Source organism: Stegodyphus dumicola, chromosome 4 (genome assembly GCF_044657685.1).
Source record: "Stegodyphus dumicola isolate Sdum_Otavi_A_Nest chromosome 4, ASM4465768v1".
Taxonomy (NCBI): Eukaryota; Metazoa; Arthropoda; class Arachnida; order Araneae; family Eresidae; genus Stegodyphus; species Stegodyphus dumicola.
In genome coordinates this window covers 248852452-248868248 of record NC_140771.1, presented here as the reverse complement: position 1 = coordinate 248868248, position 15797 = coordinate 248852452, and the positions used below count along the sequence as shown (strand labels likewise).

The following is a 15797-nucleotide window of genomic DNA, read 5'->3' as shown; positions in this document are numbered from 1 at the left end:
TCAAAGAAATCTCATTTTTAAACTGTAATAATTTTTCCAAAAGAAAAACTTGAAAAACAACCAAAAAAAAGAAAAAGGGGAAAAAAGAAAAAATGAAAAGAAAAGGTCAAGAAACCACATAATCATCAGCAACTGAAGCTTTATCAAATTTATTTTTTAGAAAGAAACATAAAATTTCAAAACTGCTGACTGCCATACCAACAAGAACTGTTAATGACTAGAAATTCAAGTATGATAATGTGATTTTTATGATATTTATGCGTTTTTTTATTAATAGGAAAAACAGCCTGGAAAGAAGCTGAACTACTTGAAATCCAAGCTATTTTGTAATTAGCAGAAGTAAAAAAAAGTTAAATTAATTAAAGTAAATGAAGTGGTAAATGGATTTTTGTTTTCAGTGGAAGAATAATATTTATAGAGGGTCATCTGGAAAGATTTGTAACTGTTTTTATGATAAATACAAATGAAGCAATACAAAAACACAAGAAAATTTCATCAAATCACATAATTCTATGACATTTTACTATCTCTTCGACACATGAAAAATTCCTTTTTTAAAATTAAGTCATTATGTTTATTCATGAAGAATTTATCGAAGTGCTGTTTGGAAGTTTCCAAAAAAGTTAACCCTAGGTCATTCGGAAAATTTTAAAGTGACCTGAAGAAATGAAACACAAGGTGGCAAAGTCTGGCATATAGGGAAGGGTGATGCAAAACATACCTGTAATACTTAACTAGACATTCAATGAAGTATTGTCACAATGGAAGATAACATCTTGACATTCCGTTTCAGGTACTTTGCTCCACTTTTTGCTTTGAACACACCAATTTGGCAACAGTAATTTTCTGAATAGATTGTCCGATTTGGCGGCACCATTTCATAGCATACACAAAGCATTACATTTTTGGGATGCAGCTCCCTCTCAAGGTTACCGATGATGATTCTTTTGGCTAATCGCATAATATTTTTCTGAAAACTTTACAGCATAGTACTTATTTATCATCTTCAATTATATGCCATTTCAATAAAGGAGCTTTTGCGTTTGTTTTCAGTAAAGAATAACACGCTGAAATTCAAGCAAGCATATTCTGCATTGTAAAATATGTGTATATAACAGCGGCTTAAGTATCCATTCCTTTTCAAATAATTACATACTGTAGCACACGAGAAATATCATAAATCCCAATGTTACTCCCAGAATAATCTCCTGCACAATTCAGCTCACTCTCTTTGCCTTGCAGTGCCTCTCAGACTTTGGTAGCAAATGACTCGTCCTGGCTCTAGAAGCTGTATTTTATATAGTGTTGTGTGGGCTTCTGGAAGCTTCTTGAAAAAAATGGTCTTTAAAAATGTGTTTCATTATGTCATTATGTCAAATATATCAGCAAAAATAACAATTAGTATGCAGCTAGACTAATTCTCTCATAATTATTTACAATAAGTAATTTTTAGTGATTATTTTGTATTTATTAACAGCAAAGAATCAATCAAAATAATAATAATGGCAGCATATCCACACTAGAGGATTTCTTAAGGTTTTTTCTTAAGGTTCTTAAGGCTCTCACTGAAGTGAAAACTCTACAAGTTTCTTCTTGGACTCATTCCTGTTAACATAATACAGTACAAAGTCCATAATCCGGACATGTCGGAACTTCGGTGATTTTGGATTATAGATCATCAATTTAAATCTCGTAAGATGGCATGCAGTAATTATACAATTAAAAATACGAAACCACAATTTATGAAATAAAGAGCAATTATGATCTAAAGAGTATCAAAATTTACCAAAAAAAAAAAAAAAAAAAAAAAAAAAATTAATATTTATTTGTTTACTTTATTAAACATTTCTTTCAATGTAAGTTGTTTAAGTTGCTTCGTTTTATGTGATAATATTTTCTCTTTAATTCTATAAACAGACATAATTTCTTGTTATGTTAGAAAGTTCCACTGTTCAAATCCTGTAATTGCTGTGTCGAGAATACAGACTAACTTGTCAATCGAAATGTTTTCGTTTTCAATAATTTTTTTGTCACTTTCTTCACTATTAGAAGCGGTATTTTCTGGATCTAGAACCATACTACAGATTTTGCCGTCCGTTAATAGATTGATGATTGGGGCATTGTCGTCGCAATGAAAAACTTCTGTTATATCATCTTCATTTATTACCGCTTCTCCACATTTCTTTACAAAAATCCAATAACTGGAAAATTTCACCTTTAGTTTGCGATGTCTGAAAACCTTCAAATTCGCGGCTATCATCTTCATCATCCTCACCATGAAATATGGTAGTTGGCTATAAATTATGCCAAGCATTTTTTAACATATCTGGAGACACATCCTCCCACGATCTTGCGATGCTCCACACAGCAGTTTTTATGCTAAAAATTTCAAAAAGTCTGGAATAGTCTTGCCATTGTTCAAGAAATTTAACATAGATTTTTAAAATGCTACTTTATATTTGCATTTCAGCACGTGCACTATTCCCATATCCATAGGCTGAATGATAGACGTACAATTTGGAGGGAAGAATAATACGGATACATTATCTTTCACTAAAACTTTAAGTGAAGTATGCGCCGAACAGTTGTCAACAATCAGGACTACTTTTGAGTCATCAGGTATATCAACCAATTTTAAATTTGGTTAAGCAACCTGTTGGATATGTGCACTCAGTGTTTAAGTTCATTTCTTCATGAAATATTTTCGCTTGAGCCATTAGCTTTGGACCCGTCAATGGCACGCCCTCACTGCGATTCTGTCTGACCTATCCAATCATCACTTTGTAATGATCATCACTTTTAGCATAACGAACCCTTTTTCTGTTATTCATTGCAAGTGGGGTGTCGGAATCCAAAAAAAATTCAAAACGTTCATTTTTCTTTTTGCTTATGTCATATACATTTGACTTTTAAATGTCATACTCCTAGCATAATTTTGAGATGGATATGCCTTTATCCATTTTTTGCAGCAATTCCACTTTTTGTTTGATGGACATCGGAACATACTTTCGCTTTGCAGATCCTTTGGCAGCTCCAGAATTAGAAACTCTTTTTGACATAATCGAAAGTTCAACCTTAATTTTTATAAAATTGCTCTAACAGTCTGCAAAAAATAATAAGCCGGATCCAATTAGATGATTAAGGAACAGTGCAATCTGCAACATTAACTGTACATCTGAAATGCCTTAGAATCAGTGAAGATAATTTTAGCCTAGTTTATACCATCCGTTATACATTAAATGAGTATTCGTACAGCATACAAAAAAAAAGTGTGTGGCTTTGAGATCCGGATTATAGATCATTCCAGATAATGTACATTCGGATTACAGACTTTGTACTGTATTTGCTTTTTTGTTTGTTTTGTTTTTGTTTTACAAGGCAATGAAACAAGATACAGTGGAATAATTGCAGCATATCATTAAATGACATTCAACATAATTATATATATAATAAACATTTGATATAGAAAACAGCCTTAATCCATTATTATGCTTGGATTTCATACCTAAGCATAATAATAGATAAAGGCTGTACAAATTATTAAATATCAGCCTTTTAATCATTGTCTCTACATTTACATTTTACTAGAAGCTAGAAGTGAAAAGGTTAAATACATAAATGTGATTTAAAGTAAGTAGCAAATGTACTTTTCTGATAAAATCGTTTTCAAACTTTTGAAAACTTTTCTGCATATAAACCAGCTACAAGTAACAAATTGAAGTGAAAGTGTAGCATTATAAAACATCATAAACTCAGCAACATGAAAAATTTATATAAAAGGCCTACAATAATTTTATAACACTAAAATTAATACCGTGGTAATTGATCATAGGATTCAGCAAGGGCACAACAAGATCGTAGAGCAGGAGAAGGAGATTCTTTTAATAACACAACACTCATTCTTTTAAGCCATTCAAGCCAGTCATCTCTTGAAACTCTCCTTGATATGGCCCAAGCCTAGAAATAACAAATATAGATATTTTTCTTCAAAATACATTAAAAGAACTTATTAAAATTAATTCTTGCATTAAAAACAAAATCTCATGTACAAAAATTGTATATATTATAATGCTCTATACATAAACAATCAGAATATCACTAGGAGATAATGGATGGTGAAATACTCAAACATAACTAAGTTTTTGATATCTTACTTTAAAAAAAAAAAAAAAAAAAAAAATGTACTTAGTAATTTTTTTAACATATCTGTTAAAAAAAATCTGAAAGGATTCAGATTTTTATCATCGCACTAGAGGATTTCTTAAGGTTTTTTACGCTCTCATTGAGTGTAGACTCTACCAGTTTGCTCTTGAACTCACTCCAGCTAACACAATATGTGTCCTTTTTTTTTTTTTTTTTTAGCTTTATTATTAACCTATTAACAATTGCTTTCTTTGCATTTAACCATCACACAACAGCAAAATCATAAAATTCTGAAAATGAGCATAGCAGCGTATGTTTAGAATTCAAGCTACACAGTTAAGCGTTGACATATATTTTTTCTGTTCTTTCAGTCTTTTCTCTATTTATCATATCAATGTTCAGATTTTTTATTTTATTTTATTTTATTTTATTTTATTTATTTATTTTTTTTATTTTTTTTCGTTTTACAAGGAAATGTAACAAGATACAGTGGAATAATTGCGTTAAGGTGGCTTACAAAACTTTTTTTTATTTTTCATTATTAGCTTTTTCCATTTCCATTATTTACAATAAGTAAATTTTAGTAATTACTTTGTATTTATTAACAGCAAAGAATCAATCAAAATAATAATAATGGCAGCATATCCACAATAGAGGATTTCTTAAGGTTTTTTCCTTAAGGTTCTTAAGGCTCTCGCTGAAGTGCGAACTCTACAAGTTTGTTCTTGGACTCATTCCTGTTAACATAATACATTACAATTCGGTGAAGTCGCAATGAAAAACTTCTGTTATATCATCTGTTATATCATTCGGTGAAGTCTAATGTTTCAGATAAATGATCGATTGTCTCTAAAGCACACCTAAAAGATAACTATTATAATATCATGTTCTTCCTTACGAATAAATAAAATTTAACAGCAAAATCACAAAATATTTAAAAACAGCATATATTTAGAATTTCCAACACAGTGTTGTCTTGACATACTTTTTTATATTTATTATATTTCTTCTTTAAAACTAATTGCTTGTGTAGCTGGCTGCTTAAACATTAAAAAAAGGGGGAAAAATGTATGTAAATGACTTCACTAAGTCAAGCTAGTGTAATTTCATAAAAATAGTTAATATTTCTAATTAAACATTTTATGATTTTACTGCATTTTTATTTAAAACAATCAAAAAGTATATTGCTTAGTTTGTTACTCAATAAGCTTCCAGATGAATTTGAAGTTAAATAACTTAGGCTTTACTGAAAGGCAACAACCTGGCACGGGGAAGATAAAAGTTATTTCTGGCAGTGACAACACTGCCAGAAATTCAATGCTTTCAAATGGCCAAGTTTGAAATATTGTTAATTCGAAATTGTTATTTGAAATTCTATTATTGTTATTTGAAACTGAATGACAACTATCTTACTCTTTTTCAAATGGCAGCAGTCTCGAGCACTGGAGACAAAAATATTTTATTTCAAATAGTGTTGCTACTGCTCACTTTCAAATCACTGAGTTTGGTAATCAAAAACTCATTAAATTTGTATAAAATATAAAATAAATAAGTACATTCTAAATTTGGGTTTCCGGGTGCACTTCAGATGGAGGAATATGTGTACTCAAAATTTGATGCTCTAGGTGCCATCATTTCTCCCCAATGTGAGGAACATACATAAATATAAATTTTTCATTACTTAATTTCTTTAAAAATAATACAGGGTGATAACATTTGGTGGCAACAACTTGAAAAGTGATTTGGACTTAAAAGTAACAGAGACAAAATGTATGTTTCAATACTAATAGCACCTCTGGTGCTAAAATAAAAGCAAATTTTTAATTATTTGCTTACTCTTTACTTTTATTTATTTATTTTTAATATTTCTATCATTAAATACTGCCTCATTCCCTGTTTGTAAGATTATATTTATTTATTTTTAATATTTCTATCATTAAATATTGCCTCATTCCCTGTTTGTCAAATTATATTTATTTATTTTTAATATTTCTATCATTAAATGTTGCCTCATTCCCTGTTTGTCAAATTATATTTAAAATAACAAAAAAATAGTTTAGACAAAGAAAAGAAGAAGTGAGCAAGTACACAGAAAAGTAATTTAAAAAAAGCATTTGTGAAAATAAGTTGAACTTAACATTTGAGCAAAGATGAATAATGCAAACTGATGCACCGTTACATTTAAATACAATACAACAATAAACTTAATAATAACAATATCATAAACACATAATATAATTAGAGGAAATTAATATACAGAACATCAATTAACAAATATACATAAACAGCAAAACGTTTTACTGTATAAAAGTACCCTTTGTAAATTGACAATATTGATTTGAAGTTTTCTTCTCGGATTTCCGACATCACTGCTTGTTGAACTTATGTCTGCATCATGGGATTTTGAGGGAGATTTCTTTTTCCCAAACATGAGAGGATCATCATTCTCTTCAAGAGAAGTGCCCTAAGAAAAAATTACATGAAATCTGTAAATCATTCATTCTTACAGCAAAAAGATTCACTATTATATTATAAAAATTAGATAGTTACCTTTATAATTCTGCTAATTAAGACATCATATCTTTGATGGCTAATACGATGCTTGGTAAGAACTTTGTGAACCATAGGAATAAATATTTGGTACTTTTTTCCCAGCTGTATAACAATTGAACATAATGTATCCATGGCAGTCTAGTAAAAAGGTAATTAATATTAGTAATCTTTGGTATAAAATCTAATCAAATTTATATAACAAACACGTTATTGCATTCTAAATTTTAAAATGTAAAAATATAGATAAAAAACTCCTTTTTTGTATCTTAAAGTTGCCAATCGTGTATCTATATGTGCTTCATTGTCCCAAAGCATGTGATGAAACTAGGATGATTTGCATCGTGGCAAATATTCTACAAAAAACCTGATTTACACATGCATAAAAATTGGGAAAATTATGAATCCCTGCATTAGGTAGAAATGAAATCCAATAAATCACACGCTAATAAGATGACTTTCAATTTAATTTTATAAATAATGTACACAGCTTTGTACAAGCTGTCATCTTTGTCATTCATAAGGTATTTATAAGGTACCCACATTATTTTATGTATTCCACAAGATTCAATATAATTAATTAATCCAATTTAACTTTATATTCCACACAGTTATGAATATTACCAAATAAACACATTTTGAGCATAACTGTATGGTTTATGTTGTATATTATATTAAGAAAGGTATCCTAAACATCTAAATCTACTATAAAAAAAGCTGCCTAAAGCATAAAAGTATATACAAAAATATGTTCAAAAGAATTTGCAATTTTTATATCTATTACATATAGAAATACAGTTATAAAAATTTACTAAGAAATTAATGTGAAAAAGTATATTAACACATTTAGGAATATAGACAAATAATACACAAATGTAAATGCAATTACATCATTCTAAATCAACAAAATAATTTACTCTTATTTAAGAAAGCACAAATGATACAGCTTTACATATGATTAATAATACTCACAGGACGTAAATCAGGCACAGTATCTAAATTACGAACAAGAGGTTGCAAGATGCGAGAAGCAAATTCGGTGAAGTCTAATGTTTCAGATAAATGATCGATTGTCTCTAAAGCACACCTAAAAGATAATTATTTTAAAAATATTTTCTGTTAATACAAATTTAATTTTTACTTTAACTGACAGTGTTTTAGGAGTTTATAAATGTCATTTTATAAGGTATGAAGAGAGAGGGGAAATTTGCTTTTTCTCGTGTGTATGTTTGGGTATGAAACAAAAATTTTTATTCAGAACAATGCATTTTAAAGAGCATCGATTAAATAAATTATAAGATAAAACACTGCCAGAAATTTAAACAGCTGAAAACACGCACACACACACACATATTAAAAGTACTCCGATCTAGTTACAAAAGAGAAAAATTAAATGAATATCTGACTGAATCACATTTATTGAACCAATAAATTTTATAACAGAGTTGAAAGAAAATAACTATATGAAATCAAATACAGCAATATTTTCTCTTCCATAGGTATTCTAAATATGTGGGCACTGTCCTTTTTAAAAGCACATAAAACATAGAACAATTGTTTAACAAATTATAATGCAGAAATTGATAATAAAAAATAACATAGAAATAACATTTAAATTTAAGTATGTCACAGATGTATACACAAATCTCAGAAACAATATTAATGACCCGTGTGAAAAGTCTGCAATTAAGTTCAATATCAGGGGGGGAGAATTAAAAACCTCTACAGATATCTTAGTTCAAGGGAAAATATATAAAAGCCTCACATTAATTCTGTATTAATTCCTCATCTAACAACTAGTGCCATAGTTTTTTCGATATCAACAGATTTTATGCAATTTGCTAAACAGCTTTAAAAATTCTCACTTACTACTGCTTTCACAAAATTCTAGCAGCTTTGAAAAGAAAGAAAAAAAACAATAATATTTATCTATTATATTTTTTCTCTTCTGTAATAGCTGCTAAAGTCATACGAAATATATGCTTAACTTTCAGCAATTTTTTATTAGCATCAAAAAACATATTTTTATTTGCATAAATTTTTTATTCAATATTATATATTTCCTTTACTACCACAAAAATCACAGTTTTATATAAATATTTGTTGGCTTTATAGCACTGAAATTTATTTCCACCATATTAGTAACATACAGCGGTACTATTCGGTTTCGAGGACCGTAAAAAATTGCAGCGAAAATGTACGCGCAAAAACGCCAAATCTCACGTACGCGCTAATTTCAGATTGCGTAAGTTTATGTAGTTTCATATTTCTTAAGACATGATTGAAATACTAGTTTAATTTTTAAATCCTTTTTTGATATCCTATGGATTTAACAATTGGGGAATTGCTTATGACAAAAAGTCGGCAATAGAATTTTGGGTAAAGTGCAGAATCACCACCCACTGCTTTACGCGTTTTTAAGAATTGCACATACTCTGTATCCATGTGCACATCAAGCTATTTTCACTTAAAAAGTAAAAGAAAATTGGCAAAAAATTCAATTGTTTATACCCTTGTAAAAGGCGGCAAACAAATAAGTGAGCGATTCTGCACTTTACCGAGAATATTTTCAAAGAAAAGGCATCGTTCATTATAGAAAATTACGTTTGAACAACCAACGAGATGAAATTATGCTTTAGCGATAAGTCGGTAGCGAAATAGCGATGCAGGCATCCATTCAGTTATGTTTAGCAATTTTTATATAAATTATAATAATGATCTGAAATAGTTATTTACTCTTTTGCTTCCATTCAGTCATGTTTAGCATTTTTCATATAAATTATAATAATAAAAAAGTATTATACGAAATTAACCTTTCATCTGAATTAAAACATCAATCTTAAATAGTTATTTACTATTATACTTCCTTTCTTTAGGGTTGCCGCAATTACTTTTGGCAGCATTGGCATCAACAATAGTTTGGCGATTTTTTACGGCCCTCGAAACCGAATAGTACCCATACAGCAAAACAACAAAATGGGAAAAAAAAAAGATTTATTTTTATTCCAAATACTTTTTCATGCCCCTCTTAGAAATTTTTCCCCTATTCCTTTTAAATTATACTACAAAATAGCCATGCCTTAAAAAGGCAATAATTTAGTTACATAAAAATAAAACAATTTGAAAAGAGGGAGTTACCGTGGCTTTTTCCAATAAAAATGAAAACATTATCTTACTTTTGTACAGAAACAGGAACATCAGGAGAATCAAACAGCTTCACGATGGGGGGCAAAATTAAATGCAGATAATCATCTAAATTATTTCCAAACTTTTGCAAGGCTGTAAGAAGCTGGGAGAAAGAGAAGCATCATTTTATGTTAACTTGTAATAGGAAGCAATATTTTCTAAGTTCAAAAGTAGTAGTAAAATTATAAATATTAATAAAATCTAAATTTCTAAATAAAATCCTGTTACATTTATTTAAATGAAGAATCAAACAAAATGCTTAAAAATAAAAGTTAAGGAAATAAAATGGAAATAATTTTACTTTTGTTGTTATCGTCCTGTTTGTAGAAGTATCATGCATGAAAACTCTCAGGAAATGAGGCATCAAGTCAGGTAAATATATCTTAAACTCAGCTCCAAGAGCCATTACAACTTGTTCAATAAGCATAATAATTGTACTTTGCATTGGACTCTGAGGAGTCCAGAACTCCTGAAATTAAAAAGAAAATGAAAAATATAATGTATATTTATTTACACATCTATAAACAAATAAATTCAAAAAACAATTTTAGAAAAGTATACATTACCTTAAGGAGGGAAAAAATATCATCAAGATAATTTCTTATGTGCAGTTTCACAATGCTTATTATTTGGTATAACTGTTGAAACAGGAACTGGGAAATGAAAGTTATAATTAATATAAGATTCATAATCAGCACTTAACATTTCAAAAATGTTAAATTTTGAAGAGGGAAAAAGTTTTGAAAGAAAAAAAAAATCAGTATTTTTACAATTAAGTACACAGATGTTTTTATTACACTAATAATAACTAGTGAATACAAAAGCATACCTCCCGAAACTGAACATCGGCTGTCTTGATAACATTGATGAAAGATGGCATTACTTGCTGCAAATAAGGTACTGCACTGATTCCCATGCTTTTGAAAAGAAATGTAATGGCATGGACAGCCATCGAATGGTGCTGATTGAGCAAAGGGTCTCTAATTATTTTCATCAAAGTCACTATTGCAATTTGAGGATAAAATTCATCAAGAGTTCCAGACATGTTTACTAACATCTCACTAGCACTCATTTCTACCAAAAACAAAACAAAAAAAAAAGAAAGAAAGAAAGAAAGAAAGAAAGAAAAAAAGAAATTAATAACTAAAAAATTTAATATAGTTTTTAAATTTTTAATTCAGTTACAAATTTAATAAATTTAGTTATTAAACTTAGAATTAAAAGGAAAATCTGAACGTTTTCAGATTTTATATTACACCCAAAAGACCTTTCTTTTAATGTTTTGTGTGCTACCTTTATTTATTAAATATCGTGTTCTTCGCACTTAAACCATAAAATTCCACGCAACAACAATATCACAAAATAATTCAAAAAGAGCACATCTTTATAATTTCCGATACACATTATCATGCGCAGGAGATAAAAAAAATTTTTTTTTTTCCCCTGTTGCCATTGCTTACTTTGAAACCATTGACTTTGTTAATCAAAAATTTGTTTAAAAGTTTTACAAAATATGACACAGATAACAAAACAAATTCCTAATTCGGACTTCCGGATGCCCATGTTTGGGTGAAGGACTATGCTATTCAAAATTTGATGTCTCTAGGTACCGTAGTTTTATCCCAATGCGAGAAACATACATACATTTATGCAGCTTCTTCAATATTTAATTTCTTTAAATATAATCAGGGTTCTAATATTTGGTGGCAAAAATTTGAAAAGTGAAACGCTGTTTATAGTGAACCAATGCAAAATGTCAGATCTCCACTATCATACACTGCCAAAATTAACTGATGTTCTTTAGGGATCTCAAGTTTACTATATTAAAATCTTTAATTCTTTTCTTTATACAAAGTTAAAAATTGTCAGTAACTTCTTACTTGCATTCTTGCAAATTATTATTAGTATTATTATTTAATGACCCAAAAAAATTCATTCATTTTTTATGTGTTATATTTATATTTGACATATTCAAATGTCATATTCATATTTGAATGTGTGTTCAATATTTTTCTATCCATAAATTGATTTTATTTAGCAAATTTATAAAACATATTGTGCAAGTGAATGTTTAAGAGAAGCAGTTTTGCAATTGTTTCATATATTAATATTCATTTTATGAAAAAATAATGAATTTCAATATGATTTTATTTTGACCATCAAAACATTTACCATGATAACTGCTTATATTTCAGTTTATTTAATTATGGCAAAGCACTCGAGAGTTATCTGCCTTGAGGAAGCAATGCTTTTGTGGAGGACTTTCTAAAGGAAACTGGCTTGTATACACATTACGTATGGTAAAAACCATGAAAACACCCATGCACCCAGCCTATTCACCAGGACTACCAGCGTTCAGCAACTTTACCGCTCGGTCGCTGGTGGGTCCGATAACTGCTCAGAAATTTAATAAATATGTCAGCTATTCACTAGACCAAATCCTTCCCCTTAGCCATCTTTTCTAGCTCATTGACAGTTAGTGAATATTACTGTTTGAAAATTCTAATGACCAAAAAAAAAAATTAATTATGTGTGCATGTGCCAAAGTAAACAAATAATAAAAAAAAAAAACAGTTACTGAAACACAATAATCATCCTATAAAAATAACTGGTCAACTGAAATATAAATTCAGCAATTCGTAATTATTGAAACACTATGCTGTATACTTATTAATTCATTAAAATACGTTTTAGCTTTTATATTCATATAGAATAAACAGACCTAAAATATCTGATTCAGTTACAATGATTAATACAGTCAAAAGTCGTTAATCCGGACTTGTCGGGACTTCAGCGATTCCGGATTATCGATTTTTCCGGATTATAGATCATCAGTTTAAATCGTGTAAGATGGCATGCAGAAATTTTAAAATTAAAAGTATGAAACCATAATTTATGAAATAAAGAACAATTATGATCTAAAGGGTATCAAAATTTACAAAAAAAAGCTTAATATTTATTTGTTTACTTTATTAAACATTTCTTTCAATGTAAGTTGTTTAAGTTGCTTCGTTTTATGTGATAATACTTTCTCTTTAATTCTATAAACAGACATCATTTCTTGTTCCGTTACAAAGTTCCGCTGTTCAAGTCCTATAATTGCTGTGTCAAGAACACTGACTAATTTGTCAATCGAAATTTTTTCGTTTTCATTAACCTCTCTGTCACATTCTTCATGTCTTTATCCATTTTTTGCAGCAATTCCACTTTTTGTTTGATGGACATCGAAACATACTTTCGTTTTGTACGATCCTTTGGGAGCTCCAGATTCGGAAATTCTATTTGACACAATCGAAAGTTCAAGTTTACTTTTATAGTATTGCTCTCACAGTCTGAAAAAAATAATAAGCCGGATCCAATTCGAAAATTAAGGAAGAACGCAATCATCAACATTAACTGAAATAGATAATTAAGATAATTTTAGCTTATACCGTTTGTTATACATAAAATGCGAACGCGAAAACGTATTCTGCGCTTGCGCACACGCAAATGCGCAGTCGTAAGAGGTTCTATGCGCATGTGTCAACGCGGCGCATGCACAGAAAGTTTTTAACTTTGAGGTCCGGATTATGGGTGTCCGAATTAATGACTTTTGACTGTATTGTGCTTAACCCTTAAATGCATAAATTTTTATTTTTATTTTTAAGTCAAAAATACATTAGAATTGATATCAAATCAAATAGGAAATATATTAAAAATATACAAACTAAGTTTTTATTCCAATTTTTTAAAAAATATTAACTTTTGCAAAAACAAAATATGATAGGCAAACATGTAATAACAATTTTATGTAATAATACAATAATACATACCTTATAAACTTGTTCAAATTAATTTAAAACTTTGAATACATCAAAATAACAACAAACACAATATCAAAAATTCGTAAACACAAACAATATCCACATTCTACACATCAACTCACAATAATGACCGTTACATCATTAGTGGTGCCACCACAACGAAACTTTCAAAACTTCCAATTTTTTAAAAAATATTAACTTTTGCAAAAACAAAATATGATAGGCAAACATGTAATAACAATTTTATGTAATAATACAATAATACATACCTTATAAACTTGTTCAAATTAATTTAAAACTTTGAATACATCAAAATAACAACAAACACAATATCAAAAATTCGTAAACACAAACAATATCCACACTCTACACATCAACTCGCAATAATGACCGTTACATCATTAGTGGTGCCACCACAACGAAACTTTCAAAACTATATACGTAAACAGTAATGTATGCAAATGGTTACACTATACAGTAAGTTAAAATTTGTGTTTTGATTTCATTTACCTGACTAAATGGCAACTACATGCATTTAAGGGTCAAGTGTTCTTAAGAGGAAAAAATTTCTTAAATCTTTTAAATAAAATTTTAAAAACTGCATGATCATTACTACCGATTTCACACAGTTATCTAAAATACTTTAATTAAAATTTAATGCAAAGAATATTACTGCTTACAATACAATTTACAAAGTAACAAAGGATTTCAGATATACTGTGTGGAAATATACTGCATGGAAAACAAATAGAGCAACAAACTTTTCTGTATCATTTGTATCATTAAATAAAAAAATCAGTCAGTATATTTTACACAATAATAAAAAATGTTCCATTTGCTCTCAGCCCAGTTTTCACTCATAAAACTCAAAAGTATTAGATATGATCAAACCATCTGGATGGTTGAAGTCCTTTGGAAATGACATGATCTTCAAAGAAGATATACAATGTCTTACATGCTGTCATTTGAAGTATGGCAAGTGCCATCTTCTTAAAAACATCTATTTCAGAATTCCTCAACATTCAACTTATTAACAAACCCAAGAAAGATTTCCAAGTAGACTTCTGAGCCATTACTGTTAAGAAAACGATGAGACTAATAATACAGAACCTTGATGAAGCACATATATTCCAGTTCTTTGAACATGCCGAGGTGTTTGTTGTTTACAGTGTGAGGATTCTCAAAGGCCCAAAGATAGATAGTCTGAGAATTCAAAACCTCGCTTAGATGGAACCACAACTCTTTGAAGGGCCATACACAGTTGAGGATTTCCAATGATTATTGAAAAACTGCTGGAATCAATAACTGACTCTTTTCATTTTGTTTGCAACTGTTGAGCAACAGACAGCCATACAACTTTACTTTTTTGGGAGCTTGCCGACCATGTAGGCAGATAGACATAGATACTGCAATGCTCTAAACAGTGCCATTTTTCATTACACAAGCAATTCCTTTTTCATTTCTTGCATAAATATTTTTGTCAGTTTTGGATCTTTGTGCACATCCAACAACTTCTCGTTGCTTTCTTCATTAAATACTAAATGGAAGACTTTGTTGGCAATTTCTGAACCTCCAACTGAGCAATAAATTATCCTAATATGTCTTTATTTATGGATTCGATTTTCCATTGTAAAGATGATAAACATATGCTTTTCCATGGAGTACCAACTCCTACTGTACTGTGTTGCTAATGAAGTGGAATTGCAAACCACTTGCTGGGTGCACAAACTTTTAACTAAACCTGAAAAAACATGAATCACAATCACTGCGTTGCTAATGAAGTGGAATCGCAAACCACTTGCTGGGTGCACAAACTTTTAACTAAACCTGAAAAAACATGAATCACAATCAAGTGCCTCGAAATAGCAGGAAAAGATATGTGATACCACACATCTGTATGACTGGTATTTAATATTAGAATCTGCCAGATGCATGTGCATGCAAGGGCTAGAGAGATTGTGGTGCCACCTCCAATGATGTCACCATGCTTCATATATATTATGATACAGCATTTTTTTTCCATTATGACAAACAGCTTGATGTTTTATTATAAACAAAAATTTGAGGCTGATACAGAATGAAGTAGCCAGTACATTTATTAAATGCTCTTGGTTA

General features: G+C 29.5%; 1 protein-coding gene across 1 annotated transcript in view; it reads right to left on the bottom strand.

The window, feature by feature from the left end:
* Positions 1 to 15797, bottom strand: part of mTor (serine/threonine-protein kinase Tor) — a 157276-nt gene that overhangs the window by 82027 nt on the left and 59452 nt on the right. The window contains exons 21-28 of the mRNA XM_085816207.1: positions 10709 to 10953; positions 10446 to 10532; positions 10181 to 10348; positions 9870 to 9982; positions 7666 to 7780; positions 6694 to 6834; positions 6458 to 6607; positions 3815 to 3957 (exon numbers count right to left, since the gene is read on the bottom strand). Coding sequence (XP_085672333.1) covers positions 3815 to 3957; positions 6458 to 6607; positions 6694 to 6834; positions 7666 to 7780; positions 9870 to 9982; positions 10181 to 10348; positions 10446 to 10532; positions 10709 to 10953 — 1162 coding nt within the window. The remainder of the gene's footprint in view (positions 1 to 3814; positions 3958 to 6457; positions 6608 to 6693; positions 6835 to 7665; positions 7781 to 9869; positions 9983 to 10180; positions 10349 to 10445; positions 10533 to 10708; positions 10954 to 15797) is intronic.